General features: G+C 39.4%; 1 protein-coding gene across 2 annotated transcripts; it reads right to left on the bottom strand.

Annotated features, from left to right (window-relative positions):
• Positions 1–396: 396 nt before the first annotated feature.
• Denr (density regulated re-initiation and release factor) lies at positions 397–16,369 on the bottom strand. Of its 2 annotated transcripts, none has more exons than XM_026402965.1 (8): positions 16,254–16,369; positions 15,398–15,512; positions 8,155–8,174; positions 6,938–7,022; positions 5,564–5,647; positions 1,879–1,995; positions 792–931; positions 397–678 (listed from the first exon to the last, which is right to left on the bottom strand). In XM_026402965.1, exons 2-8 carry the CDS (start codon positions 15,501–15,503, stop codon positions 634–636), a joined length of 597 nt encoding a protein of 198 aa, XP_026258750.1. In that variant the 5' UTR covers positions 15,504–15,512; positions 16,254–16,369; the 3' UTR covers positions 397–633. The 2 variants fall into 2 exon arrangements, with proteins under 2 accessions (XP_026258750.1, XP_077652961.1); XM_077796835.1 differs by lacking the exon at positions 16,254–16,369 and adding an exon at positions 7,584–7,674 and having other exon boundaries at positions 15,398–15,466.
• Positions 16,370–18,011: the final 1,642 nt, after the last annotated feature.

Below are 18,011 nucleotides of genomic sequence, written 5' to 3' on the forward strand. Positions count from 1 at the left end.
ATAATCTCCAGTACAGCTTACTATTACTACAATAGTATGTTGTTATGCCCAAAAAATGGACTTTGTTAGTAACAATGAAACAAACTCAACCATAAATCTATTATATTCTCACTCATACTATCGCACCATCGCACCAAACAAATCAGGAGACATTATTGGCAAGGAAGCCAAATTCAAATTCCTTTTAAAATAACTCAACTGTGAATCAGTAAGATAACCAACAAAAATGCTTCCCACAAAAGGTCCACAGTATTGGAGCTGGGAGTGTAGCTCAGTGGCAGAGCACTTGCCTGGCACATGCAATGCCCTGAGTTAGATCCCCAACATTGCCCCCCAAAAAAAGATTACAGTGTTTTTCTAAAATAAAAAGTTAGAAAGAGAGGAAAAAGTCAGTACCAAATGACCAAAATTTTTTATTTGACTAAATTCTGCATCATGCATAAGCATGACAGTCTCCCCTGTTTATTAGACTTTGGCAATAAAAAAACCAAGCAGCCTTGTACAGGACAGTGAAAATGCCAAGGGTGTCTACAGTCTTACTGTAGGATAAATAGATATATATTTAAAAGGCCTCTCTCACTTTGGCCGTATCAGCTCAGTCCAGATCATTAAATATAGACAAGTTTTTCAAAATCACTTCTTTACTTCTCCAAGGTCTTCAATGCTGTCATCATCCACCTATAATACACAAATATTTGTATTCCATGAGCTGTGAATTCAAACAAGGAAAAGGTGAAACAACTTGCTTTAAACAACTTATATCTATGGGTATATGTGTTCCATGAACTTACCTCTGGCCATTTTTCCTGAATGACATCAATTATGTCATCTGTAAAGTCCCCCTGAATGATGATTTCATCTTCCCCTGTTACTGAGGCACCGCAGGAGAATTTTTGAGCAAAAAATCTTTGTGCTTCTTTAAGATCAATTTCTGTTGGTTTAAAAGGGGAGGGGGGAGCAAGATTATAATTGAAATTGTGAATCAAAGATATTTTTCCATTTTGATATTTACTCTGCATTTTAAATTCATGAAACAGGTATTAAAGGATTTCATATTCCTTTCAGAATAGTAATTAAAATAGTCAGGGCTCTTAATTCAACATCCTTTTTCAAGGTCAAATAAAGGTGTAATATATAAAAACAGCATCATTCATACTATCCCTAGCTCATACAGTAAGACCAAAATGAATCCAGGAACACATTACTTCTAAGCATTACATACACACTTTTAAGTAGGAATGAAGTTCTTTTGTTTAAGCTCCCTTACAAGAGAAAAATTTACAGTGGAAAAACAATCCTTAATATTCAAAATGCAATCCAGTGATTCTTTTTCAATTGTCTGTTGTTATTTGAAGAAACCTTGCCTTATACTTTCATCCCAAACTCAAGGTCTCCAGGAATTGAAGGGCTTTGAAACAGGGTGCTCTTCTATCCACCTTCATTCACCCCTACTGTCATTCCCAGAGGATGTGGGCCATTATACAACTCTCTGCCACAAAGTCACCCAGCCCTCCTCCTCGTCCTACATAAATGTACCTATACAGGAATTCCAGAAAGGAAACGACTGTATTACTGTCCTCTAAAAACGTTTTTAAAGGGGCTGGGGTTGTGGCTCAGCGGTAGAGCACTCGCCTCGTACATGCAAGGCCTAGGTTCAATCCTCAGAGCCACATGAAAATAAATAAAAGTAAAAAAGTTTTAAATTCCTCCAAATTATGATTTTTAAGCTAATTAAAAATGTAAAACCCAATTTTATACTTTCTTAGCAAATATAGACCAGTGAAGTTCTATGATATCAGATAAAAAGAAGGAGCAAGAGAGAATATACACAATTTAAACATATACTGTGATAAAAAATAAACTTAAGCCTGAACTCACCAAAAGTTGCAAGGCCACATACTCTTGTCACATATTTCTTCTTTGCTCTGGGAATTTTAGCTATAGTAACCTTTTGCGGTACAGTCTTCTTTTTCTGTTTTATTTGACCCCTTCCACCTGTATTTATTAAAAAGAGCTTGCATAAATTATTTGGGTTTTTTTTTAAACATTATCACAGAATATTAAGCCTTTATTTTTTTTTCTTTTTTTGGGGAACCAGTGATTGAATTCAGGGTGCTTAACCACTAAGTCACATCCCCAGTCCTTTTATGTTTTTTGAGATAGGGTCTTACAAGTTGCAGAGATTCTTGTGTCTCTTGTGTCTCATGATTCTTGTGTCTCAGCCTCTGAGGATTTGGGATTACAGGTGTGCAATGCCATGCCTAGCAAATGTGTTCATTTTTTAAAGGTTTAAGTTCCTTTTTCTTTTTTTGAACCAGGGATTGAACCTGGGGTGCTGAATCACAGAGCCATATCCCTAGTCCCCTGCCCCTTTTTTTAGCTGTATATTTACACAATACTTTCATTTATTTATTTATTTCTCCCACATGATGCTGAGTATCAAATCCAATGCCCCACACATGCCAAGAAAGCACTCTACCACTAAGTCACAACCCAGATCCCCATTTTTATATTTTATTAGAGACAGGGTCTTGCTGAGTTGCTTATAACCTCGCTAAGTTGCTGAGCCTAGGTTTGAACTTGCGATCCTCCTGCCTCAGCCTCCTGAGTCGCTGGGATTACAAGCCTGTGCCACTGTGCCCAGCTAAATTCCCTTTCTCTAAAAGAAAATCACACCAGGTGCAGTGGCTCATACCTGTAATCTCAGTTCAAGGTCAGCCTCTACAATTTAGTAAGACACTAGCTCAAAATAAAAATAAAAAGTGCTCAGTACCAGGGAGAAAAAAAATCTCATGTATGTATTCACTCAATAAACATTTATTAAGTACCTACCATGTGCCAAGCACTAAACATAATCCCTACCCTACATGTTAAATAAATTACAGTAATCTGGTATACACTATAATAGGATCCTTTAATAAGGCACTACCATCCACACTTGGCAGAGGAATGACTTAATCTGCTTCCAGAAGACAGAAAAGGTTTCCTAGAGTGACAATAGGTCTTGAGGAAAAAGGAAGCATTTAGGTGAAGGGAAAATGGCTGGAGAAGGAAAAAAAAAAAATTCTAAGATGGGCATGGTGGTCACACCCATAATTCAGTGACTTAGAGGCTGAAGCAGAAGGAGAGCAAGTTTCCAGCTAGCCTTAGAAATTAGAAAAACCCTGTCTTAAAAAAAAAAAAGGTACGAAGAATGTAGCTAGTAGTAAAGTACTCTTGTGTTCAATCCCCAGTACCAAAAAGAAAAAAAAAAAAAGGCATTCTAGGGAAGGGGAACAAGCAGAGATAAGAAAAGGCATTATATTTGGGAACTGCACTGGTCTTAACTGAAGGATGCTTATGGATATGTAGTAAATGAAGCCAAAAGAGCAAAAGATTATACACCATACATTAAGAGACTAGAATATTAAACTCTAGTGTTTGACTTTACATTGTGGAAGAAGAGAAGTCATTGAAAGACTACTGGAATGAAGGGTATGGTGGCTCACACCTATAATCCCAATTTCTTGGAAGGCTAAGTCAAGAGGACCACAAGTTTGAGGCCAGCCAGAGCAACTGAGACCCTGTCTCAAAAAATTTAAAAAAGGGCTGGGGATGTGACTCGGTAGTTAAAGCACCCCTGGGTCCAATCCCTGCTATCAAAAGAGAAAAAGAAAAAAAAAAAGACTGCTAGAATGATCCTACCAGATTTATGTTTTATCAAGCTTGTTCTAACTACTGTGTGGAGGATGCATCTTTGAAGAGATTGCTGCATTATCTCAGACAAAAAAATCAAAATATAAACCAAATATGACAATAATAATAGCCACTAGGAACAGGATAAAGAAAGAAAAATAACTACATTTAGAGCTAATTAAAGAGGGCAAAGAGAGGATAAAATGGTTCCCAGGATTAAGGCTCAGATAAACCACACTGTCATTACTAAAATGGGAAAATAAAAAATGGATATGAGGTTTAGTTAAATTTGACCTGGAAGTGCTAAATCTAAAGTACTTCCAGGTCCTAAGATATATGCTGAGAATTATGAGTGTACAGTGCAGCAGAAGCTAGGGAGAGAATGATCCACAGAGAACATGCAGAATGAGAAGTTTAAAGGACCAGGGACAGAGTCCTGGGAGATATCTGCTTTTAAAAGACAGAGGGAAGAAGCCTCCACAGAATACTGAGCAGGAACAAAAGAGTAGAACTAAGAAAACCACAGAAACCAAGGAAGAGGCTGGAGGGTGGCTCGGTAGTAGAGCACTTGCCTAGCTAAGTGAGGCCTGGTTTCCATCCCCAGGACCTTAAAAAAAAAAAAAACAAAAACACAACACCTCAGAACTACACTTTGAAATAGGATAGTGTTCAAATGCCCTTTTTACATAGTGATAGCAGGCAATTGGTGCTTTTATTAGAACAGTCTCCATGCCACCAAAGCCAAGTTAGGACAGACTGAAGAGTGAGTGACAGAACAGAAAGGAGGGTTATAAGTCTACTCTTTTTTTTTCTGGGTACCAGGGATTGAACTCAGGGGCACTAGACCACTGAGCCACATCCCAGCCCTATTTTGTATTTTATTTAGAGACAGGGTCTCACTGAGTTGCTTAGCACCTTTCTAAGTTGTGAGGCTGGCTTTGAACTCATGATTCTCCTGCCTCAGCCTCCCAAGCCTCTGGGATTACAGGAGCACGCCACCTCGCCCAGATAAGTCTCTTACTCTTAGTAAAGACACCTGGCTACGAAGACAAGGGCACTTGGGCTGGGGATGTGGCTCAAGCGGTGGTGCGCTCGCCTGGCATGCGTGCGGCCCGGGTTCGATCCTCAGCACCACATACCAACAAAGATGTTGTGTCCGCTGAGAACTAAAAAATAAATATTAAAAAATTCTCTCTCTCTCTCTCTTTAAAAAAAAAAAAAAAAAAAAAAAAAAAAAGACAAGGGCACTTGGCATTTAACTGAGGGGCACTTTACCACTGAGATTCATCCCCAACCCTTTTTATTTTGAGGCAGGGTCTAAGTTTTGTAGGCCCTTGCTAATTTGCTGAGGCTGGCCGTGAATTTTCAATCCTTCTGCCTCAGCCTCCTAAGTCACTGGAATTATAAAAGAGTGGTTTTTTTCCTTTTGAATACAAAAAACCTGAAAATATTTATAAGCTAATTTAATTATAGCGACACATAATTAATAAAGAAGAAACAAGCAAGGATAGGATCCAGAACATGAGATATAAAACAAAGTTTTCAATTTAACTATCAGAAGTAATGAGAGGATAAATTCTTAAATGTCTATTTCCTCAGTCCACTTAAACAGAATACACAGGAATCTTTGCTGGATGACTGCATCTTACATGTACATATATACAGCATATATGCATATTATCTCCGGTCAAATTTACTAATAAAGTCCAAATCATATCACATTCAAGCATGACCCTGAGAATGTAATTTTGTGATCCTCTATATGACACATATATGGAATTAAATTATAACTGGTAGATGTTTCTCACTTTGGGAACCCTAATTCCTTTTATGTTCTATCACAGGGAAGGTATGTTTATTCAAATCAAAACATGGATTTGGGTCTTACCTCTCTTTTGTTTTTTCTTCTCCTCTTCTTCTCCTACTGTTCCTTGACCTTCATTAATTCCAGCTTCTTGTTTGGGTGAGTTTTCTAGATATAAAATGAAATCCAAAAGCATTAATATCATTTCATACTGATAAAAAAAGAAATTACCTTTGAGTAACTTTCATATGCAAATAAGGGATTTTACCAACAATTGAGTATGACATTCCTAAAGCAAATGATTATATGGCTTTATTTCTATACAAGTCTTAACTCTAAAGTCATTATGTTATGGTTTGGATAAGTGTACCCAGAGGCCCATGTGTTAAAGGTTTAGCCCCCATGGTAGTGCTATTGGGAAGTGGAGGAACTCCAACAAGGTGGGACCTAGCAGTAAGTCCTCAGGTCTCTGGGGGAGTGCCACTGAAGAAGATAGTGGGTCCCCATCCCCTTCCTCACTACCAGGTCATGAGGTAAGTAGTTCTGCTCTACCATAAACTTCCCCATGATGTCAAGCCTCATCATAGACCCAAAGCAATAGGGCCCCCAATTGTAAAATGAAACCTCTAAAACTGAACCTGAATAAACCTTTTCCCTTCCTAAGTTGATTTTCTCAGGCATTTGTTATAGTGATGGAAACCTGATTAACAGTAAGTAATGCTAATAGAAAAAGAAGTCTTGGAATTATGGAAATAACTGGAAAAATCAAGCAGCACAGTGGGACATGGAATAGGCCTGTTCCCAGCCCAGGCTTTCCCTTGTTCTTGCCACTACCTTCATTTTTAACCATCTTTTTTTTTTTTTTTTTTGTAGCTGTAGATGGACAGAATGCCTTTATTTTTTTTACTTTCATGTGGTGCTAAGTATCAAACACAGTGCCTTACACATGCTAGGCAACTGCTCTCCCACTGAGCTACAGCCCCAGCCACAAAGCTCAATATTTTTGGTACTAGGGATTGAACTCAGGGCACTCAACCACTGAGTCATATCCCTAGCCCTATTTTGGATTTTATTTAGAAATAGGATCTCACTGAGTTGCTTAGTGCCTCACTTTTGCTGAGGCTGATTTTGATTCTCCTGACAAAGCCTTGCAAGCTTACAAGCATGTGTATACTCCTCTGAGCAACAAAACTCAATCTTCTGTTTACTGCTTTACCCTTGGAACTTAAAACAATGTGTAGCAGCATATAGTATGCTCAAATTAATGTGAACATTTGCCCTAAATCATTTAATTTTTTTCTATCAGTTGATACAGATCTATCCTGCTTCAAAATAGAAACAGTTTTAAACAGAGTAATGAAACTGTAATATCCTATTAAAGAAGGACTTTCACATTTAATACCATGTATACAACTGTTTCAGATATATAAGTTAGAGAAAAGAAAAAAATTTTCATACCTACAGTGAGTTTTGCAAACTCATTTGGAAAATTCTTCTCTAACCACTGCCTACATTTAGCAACATCAGGCATATATTCACAGTACTGGGAGGGAAAAATAAAAGAACAAATTGAGTCACAACAAAACATTTTTAAACAATCTATATATTTTAATTAAAAAGTATTGTCTATTGTTGCTATATAAACAATGATTAACTACTTTCACCAGACTTCTTATCCATAGGAAATCTGTATTCAAATAGGAAATGCCCCATAAGAAACTAGAAATAAGAAAGGATTAGGTACCACCTCACTGTAGCTATTTTTTCTTCATCCAAACAATAAGTCCAATGAACAACAAGGGCAATGAACAAAAACTATCTTGCTTTGGGTACACAGGCGCCTCATTATTTTTCTGACTTACCCATAAAACCTGTCTCAGAAAGTCTTATAAGACTATGCCTTCATTGACCTGAGTCTTTTTTTCTTGATATTAAGACTTTTATATTGCTTTTTCTTTCTTCTCCTCAGACATGATAGTTTTGGCTTTAGGATTACTCTTGCTTTATCAGCTGACTATTCATGAGTTCCATGCAAAAATCCAAAATGCATATATAGGTAAGTGCAAAAAAAGTACACATAATAGCTGAGCACAGTGACACGCACCTGTAGTCCCAGCTACTCAGGAGGCTGAGGCAAGAGGATCAGTTGAGCCCAGGAGTTCAAGACCAGCCTGGGCAACACAGCAAGACCACATCTCAAAATAACAAAAAACAAAAACAAAAGAAAGAAAGAAAGAAAGGAAAAAAAAAAGAGTACACGTATAACTCAAGGTCTAAAGGAAAGAATTTATAAACAGGCATGATGGCACACACTCTGTAATCCCAGCTACTCAGAGGCTGAGGGCAGGAGCATCAAAAGTTTAAAGCCAGCTGGGCAACTTAGAGCGACCCTGTCTCAAAAAATAAAAAGGGCTGGGGATGTGGTTCATTGGCTAGTGCTATAATGCTTGCCTAACATGCACAAGGCCTTGGGTATAAACTTTCAGTTGCCCTTCCTCCCAAGAAAGTTATAAGACTTTAAGAGTATTCTACACCAAAGACCTATACAAAAGGTTGAAACTCATCTATCAAATGATAGGAAATAAAAAATAAGAAAGTTCTGTGTTAGCTCTAAATTCAAAAGTAACCTCAAATGCAGAAGTTAAAAAAGAGAAAATAATTTTAAATGGACTTACCTCTGTTGGTAATGAACAGACTGGAGAAATGTAGAGGAAAAAAAAATAAAATGTTAAATATATGAATACACACAGGACTCATCATTAATTTATATTTGACAAATGCTTCATTTCTAATTTTTCTGTACCATTTTCAAATGTTTTTTCAAGGCTATTTTTGCAGAAAAAGGCACATGATTATTTGAGATGACACTATCTTGATCTTTTGATCTAAGAAGATGTCAGTTCATGGAACATGGAGCCTCTAGTACATTAAAGCTCATCTGTTAGAATGTTTGTCTTCAGTTAAGCTGCGAGCTTCAGAAGGCCTGGCACAGAGCAGAAGCTTAAAGCACGTTTTATAAAAGAATCCAAACTGCTCTCTAAATCCCTGCTCAGACTTTAGCAGAGATGAAACCAGTATAATTTGCACCCTTCTTTTTGGAAAGGAGGGAGTAGGGAAAAGGAGCAACAAGAAACACACATTTACTTTATTTTTCTCTTTAATCAAGTACTCTATATAAGGATTTTTTACTCTTCTCTAAGTACTCCAAGAATACTAAATATCTGCTAGATGTACAGTTTTAATATGTGATTTCTCCCCCTCCTTTGTCCTCAAACCTATTTAACTACTTTATCCTGTTGATTCCACTGCCATTAAAATCTCTCTCCTTAACCTCCTCTAATTTATGCTGCCTTTTTTTTTTTTTTTTTTTTTAAAGATAAGGTCTCACTTAATTGCCCAAACTGGTCTGAACTCCTGAGCTCAAACATCCTGCCTCAGCCTCTGACTACCTGGAGCTACAGTTGTATACCACCACACCTGGCTCTGCTACTCATTTAAACCCTAATTAATTTTATCTAAAGTCTTATTATAGTCTGGCAATAAGTTTTCCACACCCAACTTTTATTCTGATGCTGAATTCATCTTCACATAAATTCTCTGCTCATAAACTTCCAGTAACTTACCATCATCTACAAATGAAGTCCCCCACAATCCGGCCACTCCTCTTCACAAATCCCACATTATAACCAAACCAGAGCACTTGCAACCTGCTCTATACTCTCCATCTTTTTTTCACCTCTCTTCTGTTGTTCCCTTGCCTGGTAGGGCTTATTCTTCTGCCCTCTGTGCCTGCCTGAATGCTCCCTTCCCTTCAAATTCCCACTCAATGAGTTACTTCTATGAAGTCTTCCTGATTCCACACAACTGGATGACAGCTCTCCCTTCCTCACTGCCACTGTGGCTAATTGTCCCAAACCTTTTATTTCTTCTCTCTGCTGCCAATCTCACCTGTATCCTTCTTTCAATACTCACCAACTCTACCTGGTATAAGTTATGTGTAGATGAAGGACAGGGCTCCTGCCAATTTACAATCCTTCCTGGAACTTTGTCCAGAACCATCAGAGTGTATTCAGTAAATACTTTACAGTCTTTTTAAATTGTTGATTAATATGAACCTATTAAAAATGCAAGCTATAGGCTGGGGTTGTGGCTCAGAGGTAGAGTTCTCACCTAGCATGCATGGGACACTGAGTTCAATCCTCAGCATCACATAAAGTAAAATAAAGACATTGTGTCCACCTATAACTAAAAAGTAAATATTTAAAAAAATGCAACCTGCAAGAAGGGCCTACTGGTGACGCATGCCTGTAACTCCCAGCAGCTCAGGAGGCTGAGGCAAGAGGATCATGAGTTCAAAGCCAGCCTCAGCAACTTAGTGAGGCCCTAAGCAACTCAGCGAAACCGTCTCTAAATAAAATATTAAGAAGGGCTGGGGACGTGGCTCAGTGGTTAAGTGCCTCTGGGTTCAGTCCTCAGTAACCGCCCCCCCAAATAAATGCAAGCTACATCTTTTAGCTTATTTGTTTTAGACAGGGTCCCCCTAAACTGATGAGGCTGGCCTCAAACTTATGATTCTCTTGCCTCAGACTCCTAGAGTTTCTGGGATTACAGACATGCGCCACCATGCCTGGCAATGCCACCATTTTTATAAAGTGATAATGTTGGAATCTAAAAGTATAGCCTACACTTGTCTCCAATACTTCTGGACAGTATTCATTAGGTACAAATGCACCTTTCAATAGCTTCCACCTGGTAGTCCTAGTTTATTGACTCCTAGTTTATTGAGGTCGCTGGAAAACAGATCTTATCCTTGAATCACAGAGGCTTTCAAATTTAAAATGTTGTTACATAGGTAACCACCATGTAAGAATATGACAGGAACCTAAATTCTCTGCATCCTGTTAAAATAAATGTACCTGTTTTTCTTACATCTTTAGTTATGCTTCATAACTACAGAAAAATGAAACATAGTCTCCAGAAGCTGACATCTTCACTGAGGTAAACCTCTAGCAAATGAACAATCTCTCTATGTGGCGAAATCCACACAGCTCACCTTAGTCACAGAAATGATCCTCTGACTTTTTTTTTTTTTAAGTTATAGATGGACACAGTATCTTTATTTTATTTATTTATTTTTATGTGGTGCTAAGGATCGAACCCAGTGCCTCATACATGCTAGGCAAGCACTCTGCCACTGAGCCACAATCCTAGGCCCCTGACTTCTTAGAAAAGCTCACACACTCTCCACCTTCTCTGTGGCATATTTTTCTTTTAATTCTCTGCTGTCAATTTTGATATTCTGGATTCTTCCATTGGGAGAAATTAAAATTCATATTAGAATAATGAACCAAATATCCACCTCTAAACCTAATCAACTTCACCACTTTCAGGATTTTTCTATTTTTCAATTCAGTTTAGAAATAGGGAATTCATCAGTGAATCTGCAACCTATCCAGCCCTGGTTTTTTTGTTTGTTTTGTTTTTGGTGGGTGGTAGGAGGTGCTAGGGACTAAATCCAGAGGGACTTTATCACTGAAACACATTTCCAGGCCTTTTTAGTTTGAGATAGGGTCTTGCTAAGTTGCCAAGACTGTAAATTACCAGTATTGGCCCCAAACTTGTGACCCTTCTGCCTCAACCTCCCCTGTCACTAGGATTATAGGCGTGAGCCACCGTGTCTAGCTCTTTTCCCCTCTCACTATTAAACATTTCATCTTTTCTTTTTTGTTTTCTATTTTTTTTTTTTCAGTGTTGGGGATCAAGCCCAGGGCCTCAAGCATTCCAGGCAAGAGCTAGCTCTACTACTGTGCTACATTCCCAGCCCTCATCTTTTCTTTAATTAATCCTCTTTCATTTTATATTGTTTCCACTATAATCATGACGCTCATTTACCTCACGCCTACATTTCTGAAACTGGCCTTTCAACCTGTGGATTCTCCCTCATCCACATAATGTAGCATATTAACCTTCTCATCAATTTATTTTCCTGCTCAAGAAATCATCAGTTCCCCATAAATGATGGAGACTATAGTAACTCAACTTATCTGACTTTGAGCAATAATAACATTTACTGAGAACTCACCAAGTGCCAAATATATAAAAAATAATACATTGTTATGCAATATTATTTTTTATGTATTATTTTAGTTGTAGGTGGACACATTTATTTGTTTGTTTGTTTATTTATTTATTTTTAAACTTTTTCTTTTTCTTTTTTTTCCCCCGGTGGACACAACAACTTTATTTTTTTATTTTTATGTGGTGCTGAGGATGGAACCCAGTGCCCCGCGCATGCCAGGTGAGCACATTACCACTTGAGCCACATCCCCAGCCCTATTTATTTATTTTTAATGTGGTGCTGAGGATCTAACCCAGTGCCTCGCATGTGCTAGGCACTGAGTCACAACTCCAGCCCAATGCAATGTATTTTTTTTCTAGTTTTTTGTAGTTATAGATGGACAGAATGCCTTTATTTTATTTGTTTATGTTTATGTGGTGCTAAGGATAGAACCCAATGCCTCACACATGCTAGGCAAGCGCTCTGCCACTGAGCTACAACTCCAGCCCACAATGTATTTTTTAATTTTTCCCTTCCAACAGCTCTCTGAAAGAGGCTCTGCTGCTACCTCCATTTTATGAATGAAGGAACTGGCCAAGGTCACAGTCAGAAATAAAACTGCACCAGGATGTAAACTCAGTTAGGGGCTGGGAATGTAGCTCAAGGCAGAGAGTAATTGACTAGCATGCAAGACTTGGGCTCAGGCTGGTGTTGTGGCTCAGTGGTAGAGCACTCACTTAGGTCATGCGAGGCCTTGGGTTCGATCCTTAGCACCACTTTAAAAAAAAACAAAAAAAATGGGTAAAATAAAGGTATTGTGTCCAACTACAACTAAAAAAGGGGGGGGGGGCAGAAAGAAAGAAACATAGTCTCCAGAGGCTACATCCTCACTGAGGTAAACCTCTAGCAAATGAACAAAAGAAAGAAAGAAACAAACGAACATAGTCTCCAGAGGCTGACACCTTCACTGAGGGGGGGGGGGGAGGAAGGAAGGAAGGAAGGAAGGAAGGAAGGAAGGAAGGAAGGAACCCATCCAACCTAGCCTGGTTTCCTTCTTTAATCCAAATCATTATTCTGCTCCAATCAGCTCTTTCACCTCCCTCTCCCCTGAATATACCATACTAATTTTACCCCATTTTGGCTGGGGTTGTGGCTCAGTGGTGGAGTACTTGCCTAGCACATGTGAGGCCCTGGGTTCCATCTTCAGTACCACATTGAAAAAAAAAAAAAAAAAAAGCCAGGCATGATGGCACATGCCTGTTATCCCAGCAGCTTGGAAGCTGGGGTAGAAGGACCTCGGGTTCAAAGCCAGACTCAGCAAGGGTACAGTGAGACCTTGTCTCTAAATAAAATAAAAATAGGGATGGGGATGTGACTCAGTGATTGAGTGCCCTTGAATTCAATCTCTGGTACCCAAAAACAAAAAATGAAGAAATAAAATATAAAGGTATTGTATCCATCTGCAACTAAAAAAAATTATTATTATTATTTTTTTTTTTTTTTTTTTACTTTTTTACCACTTTTGTTTTTTTGCAGTACTAGGGATTGAACCCAGAGCTTATATACATGCTAGGCAAGTACTCTACCACTGAACTACATGCCCAGCCCACCATCATACTGTACTTAAGAATACCTTCACCTTTCCATGTAAGTTCTACTTATCAGCTAAGGTTTAATACAAATCCTAGTTCCTTAAAAACTTCCCTACTTGTCTCTGAACAAGATCCCTCCCTCTCCTAAACTCCTAATTCATATTTTTTACAAGTCAATACCATTTAATTCAGCATTTAATATTCCCTAAGTACTTCTCACAACCATACATAAACCCTTTTCCTAATTCTAATATTGTATTGCAATATCAACACAAAGTAGACAGGGAAATGAAAATAAACCTTTGTCCAAAATGTTAGGGAGTTTCAACAATACAAATTATCAGTGGGGAAGACTGAATATTTAGTGTAGTTCTTCAAAAGACACCTTAGATTTAATAGTATGGGTTTCATATCCTATATATCAATGAATTCTAATTTTTTAATCTTATAATTATCTTCTCAATCTAATCAGTATCTTTTTTCTTTCTTAGGTCTAAAATAATAGTGCATTTTATAAAGCTTTAGGTTTGATTAACTACGAAGCAAAGAACATTTCTTTTGTTTTGTTTTGGCACTGGGGATTGAACAACTGAGCCACATCTTCAGCCTTTTATATTTTTGAGACAGAGTTGCCCAAGCTTGTCTCAAACTTTTGACCCTTCTGCCTCAGCCTCTTGAGTAGCTGGGATTACAGATGTGTGCCACCTCAGCCTCCTGAGTAGCTGGGATTATAGATGTGTACCACCACACTCGGTTACAACAATTTTTAACTACATCTGACAAATAAGGATAAAGAAAATACTGAACTAGTATACTTTTCTAATACTAATAATCATCAGCAGCATTAGTAAACTAAGATCTTGTACTACTGGTTGTGGTAAAAGGTGCTTTATATGAATCATCTGACTTAAAATGTAGTCTTCCTCCTCATTTTATAGATCTTAGAAACAGAGCTCTAAATCTTGCAGAAATCAATTCATTTGCTCAGGGACACATACCTGGTAAGTGCTAGAATCAGAATGTAAACCCTAATTCATGACTCTGAAGGCAAAAAATATAAATACATGAGAAAAATATCATAACAAAACTCAATCAGCCCTACAAAAAGTTCCCCAGCCTAGTACCTCTTGCTGAGGTATTCTACGTTAATTTTATTATGAAAGCAATTTAATGACTCAAATGACATCACTTCTCCTTCCACAGTACTTAAATTCTGAATGAGGTCTGGATTACTCTCACAGAATGTAAAGTCCATGAGAACAAGGAACCTTTCTAATTTATTCATTACTCAGTCCCCAACACCTAAAACATTACAAAGCACCTAGTGAGTCCTCAAGAATATTTTCTAAAAAACAGTATTTACTCCTTCCCTTTCTGTTTTTTCTTTTTTCTTCCTTTCCTACCCCCCACAGGGCCAGGGTGTCAGGGTAACCTGAGATTAAACCCAAAGGCACTCAACCATTCCCAGTCTGTTTTTATTTTGTATTTGGGGACAGAGTCTCGCTAATTTGTGTAGGTCCTCACTAAATTGCTAAGACTGGCTTTGAACTTGATATCCTCCTGACTCAGCCTCCCAAACTGCTGGGATTACAAGTGTTTGCCACAACACCTGGCCTCTTTACTGTTCCGTATCCTGAAATTTTTCTTAAATTTCCTATGACACTAATAAAATAGAGCATTTACAATTCACAAATATTTCTATCTGGAGAATATTCAAAGGGGAAATCTAATACATACATTATTATTCAAAGCAAGAAGACTTTCACTAATTATCCTATTGTCTATCATTCCATTTAGCCTCCTCTAGTCCTTAACTGACACCTCCCTATACTATAAGATATACTAATTCAAAGATGCTCAGTTCACACACATGCATCAACTTTTCCTTGCATAGCTGTTCACTTCATCTATGATGCCCTTCCTGACTTCCTCTGCCATTCTTCACCATCCTTTAAGACTTGATATGTTCCAAATGGTCTCCTTTAATAGCCAGAATAGCAACTAGCATAAAACATCTGGCTGAAATAACCTATTTGCATATTTCTATTCCAACTGACTGTAAGCTTCTCCAGGTCAAGTAACAAGTCACAAACAACTTGGATAAAGATATCTGTTAACCTAGGCCCCCTCCTCACCAGGCTCCCTTCTCAATTCAGGATTCATTAAATGACAAAGATAGCACATAAAAACTTAACAAGTTCAAATATGAAACTACCAAGGAATAAAAATACAGCAAGTAAAACCCATTTTCTGCATTCCAACACTTGCCTCCACAGTAAAGGACTCGAAGTGGATAATCAGCATCTAACTTGGCATTATTCCTTGGATCTCCTTTGCCATCAGCCCCACTGGATTCAGAAATGTCAGTAGCCATTTCACAAACCTGTAAGCAAGGAAAATAACACATTATTTTGAACCAAGACCCCAGAGAAGCAGTATGGGAACGCCTCCTCCTCCTCCTCCATGTCCCCTCATCCCAAAGCTGTTTCAGTGCTGTTAAGTGAGGGATACAAGCTGCATTATTCATAAAATATAAGCAATTTCAGGCTCATTCACATTGTCCACAGGTCTATAGTGAAGTACGTAGCGAATGGACCATGAAAGATGGGGAAGAGGGGACGCTAGAGAAAAAGAAGCAATTGAGGGGGTAAGAATGGGGTGTATGACCTCAATAGAGACCGAGCAAAAGGTCTGAGGGGGACCTGGGAGGGATGCAAACTGCAGTCAGAATTAGACTACAAAGCAGTTGAATGGAGAGAGGCTGGAAAAACCTAGGAAGAGGAGGTGGGTCACCAGGTGTCCAAAGGCAGGTTGTGGGAGCAGCGAGATGCCAAGGGAGGAGAAGCGATCAGGAACGGAGATGGGAGGGGGCGGGATGGCCAGAGCCTGAGGAGAGTGCGGAAAATGGGAGAAGAACAAGGAAGGGGCAGACTGCAAAAAGGCTGAGGGCGCAAGGGCGAGCAGGTCTCAGGCGAACCGGCGATCTTGGGGACAGCAGAAGAACCCATGTGGGCGGGGGTGGAGACGCACGGCCCGGCCCGGCCCCCTTCCTCCAGGTAGCACCTCAGCTTCCCCCACGCTCACTACCAGCGCTGGGATGCCCAAGAAGTGGAGGGGTCGTTACCCAGGAGGTCGCACAGCGCTCGCCGCCGCCGCTCCCGCAGCTCCCGCCGGCTGAAGCGACACATGCAACTCCTCTTTCCTAGCCGGGGCCTCCCGAGAGCCCGTCTACCAGACGCGCTCCCGCGAGACAATAAGCCTTTATCGCGAGACTCAAGGCCGCGGCTGAGCAGATGTCGCGAGAAGCCTAAATGGGGGTGGAGTGAAAGAGGGGCGCGGGCGCATGCGCCTTCCGTCCCGGGGTGGGGCCACGAGGCCGAGCCGCGGAGGGCCAGTAGGCGGTGCTCGCTACCCGTCGGAGAGGAGGGATCGTCTGAGGTTCGCGAGCTGAACGCTCGCGGACTGGACGAGCAGACACGCGCGCCTGAGTCAGAAATGACTCCCTGTCAATAAGCCTGGGCAAGCTTGCCCCCGTGTCTGGGGTACATCCTAGAGTCCTGACTAACCTCCAGCTATTGAATCAGTCACTCCTCTGCGGGGAGTCTGCAGCTGGCTAAGGCGTTTGGTTTCCTCTCAACACAAAACCCTAAATTGGAAGAATTGTTCTTGGAAAAAAAACAATATCCGTTCTGTTTAAATGTTGTCATCTCTTACTACCTAACCACGCCATTTTCCTCACTGTTCAGTGTTTACTATCCTTATAGGTGTGCTAAATTGGAATTGCCCTGTCCATCTCAGCCTTTCTCTCTGAAGGCTGAATCCTGCTAGACACAACCACGTATCTAAGCTTTTCTTCCATTGGTTTTATTTTGGGAAAATGCCCTTTTGTGCATAATCAGCGAGAGTTCCATTCGTGAAATCCCATTCAGAGCTTTCAGAGGCTTGAGGGTTAGGGGATAAGAATAAGAAGTGCTTTATAGGTGGGGAAGGGGTTCTTTTCTATTTTGCTTCATCCTCCACACCCACTCACCTCATTCCCCTCTTTCATTCACAGTCGCTTCTGCCACCCCTTGAAAGTTCTCTTTACAACTTACTTTTCATGTGAACTTAACCATCCGGAACAATCTTTCCACCAGAGATTCATCCAGCATGGCCTCCGTCCTGCTAATATTTTTTTTTAATTTTTTTTTAGTTGTCAATGGACCTTTATTTTATTTATTTATATGCAGTGCTGAGAATCGAACCCAGTGCCTCACACATGCTAGGCAAGCGCTCTGCCACTGAGCCCCAGCCCCAGCTCCTTCTAATTTTTTTTTTAAGTTCCATCACAAGAGAATTGATCTAAATTAAGCTAGTAAAAGAAGAAAATGTCTCATGCCCACCAAAACATGTTTAATTCCAACAATTGTAGTTCCCTCTATTGACATCCACCTCCCACTGTATATACATATATATTTGGAGATACAGAGTGTAGGTGGATTCATGCCACAGTTTTTTTTTCTAGGTTCCTACTAGGCACCAAGCACTATGCTAGGCACTGTGGATATTTATATGAACAGAAGAGATAAAATCACTCCATAGGGTCTGGGTTGTGGCTCAGTGATAGAAAGCTTGCCAAGCATGTGTGAGGCTCTGGGTTTGATTCTCAGCACCACAGATAAATAAATAAAAGTCCATTGACAACTAAAACAAAATTCTTTTTTACTTACTCAGTAAATTTAATGGCCTCAGACATGTTAGCTGATTTAATCCTTACAAAAACCCTGTGAAGTAGTAGATATTCTTTTATTTATTTATTTATTTTAGTTGTGGTTAGACACAGTATCTTTTATTTATGTTTATGTGGTGCTGAGATTCAACCCAGTATCTCAACACATGCAAG

Source organism: Urocitellus parryii, chromosome 3 (genome assembly GCF_045843805.1).
Source record: "Urocitellus parryii isolate mUroPar1 chromosome 3, mUroPar1.hap1, whole genome shotgun sequence".
Classification (NCBI taxonomy): domain Eukaryota; kingdom Metazoa; phylum Chordata; class Mammalia; order Rodentia; family Sciuridae; genus Urocitellus; species Urocitellus parryii.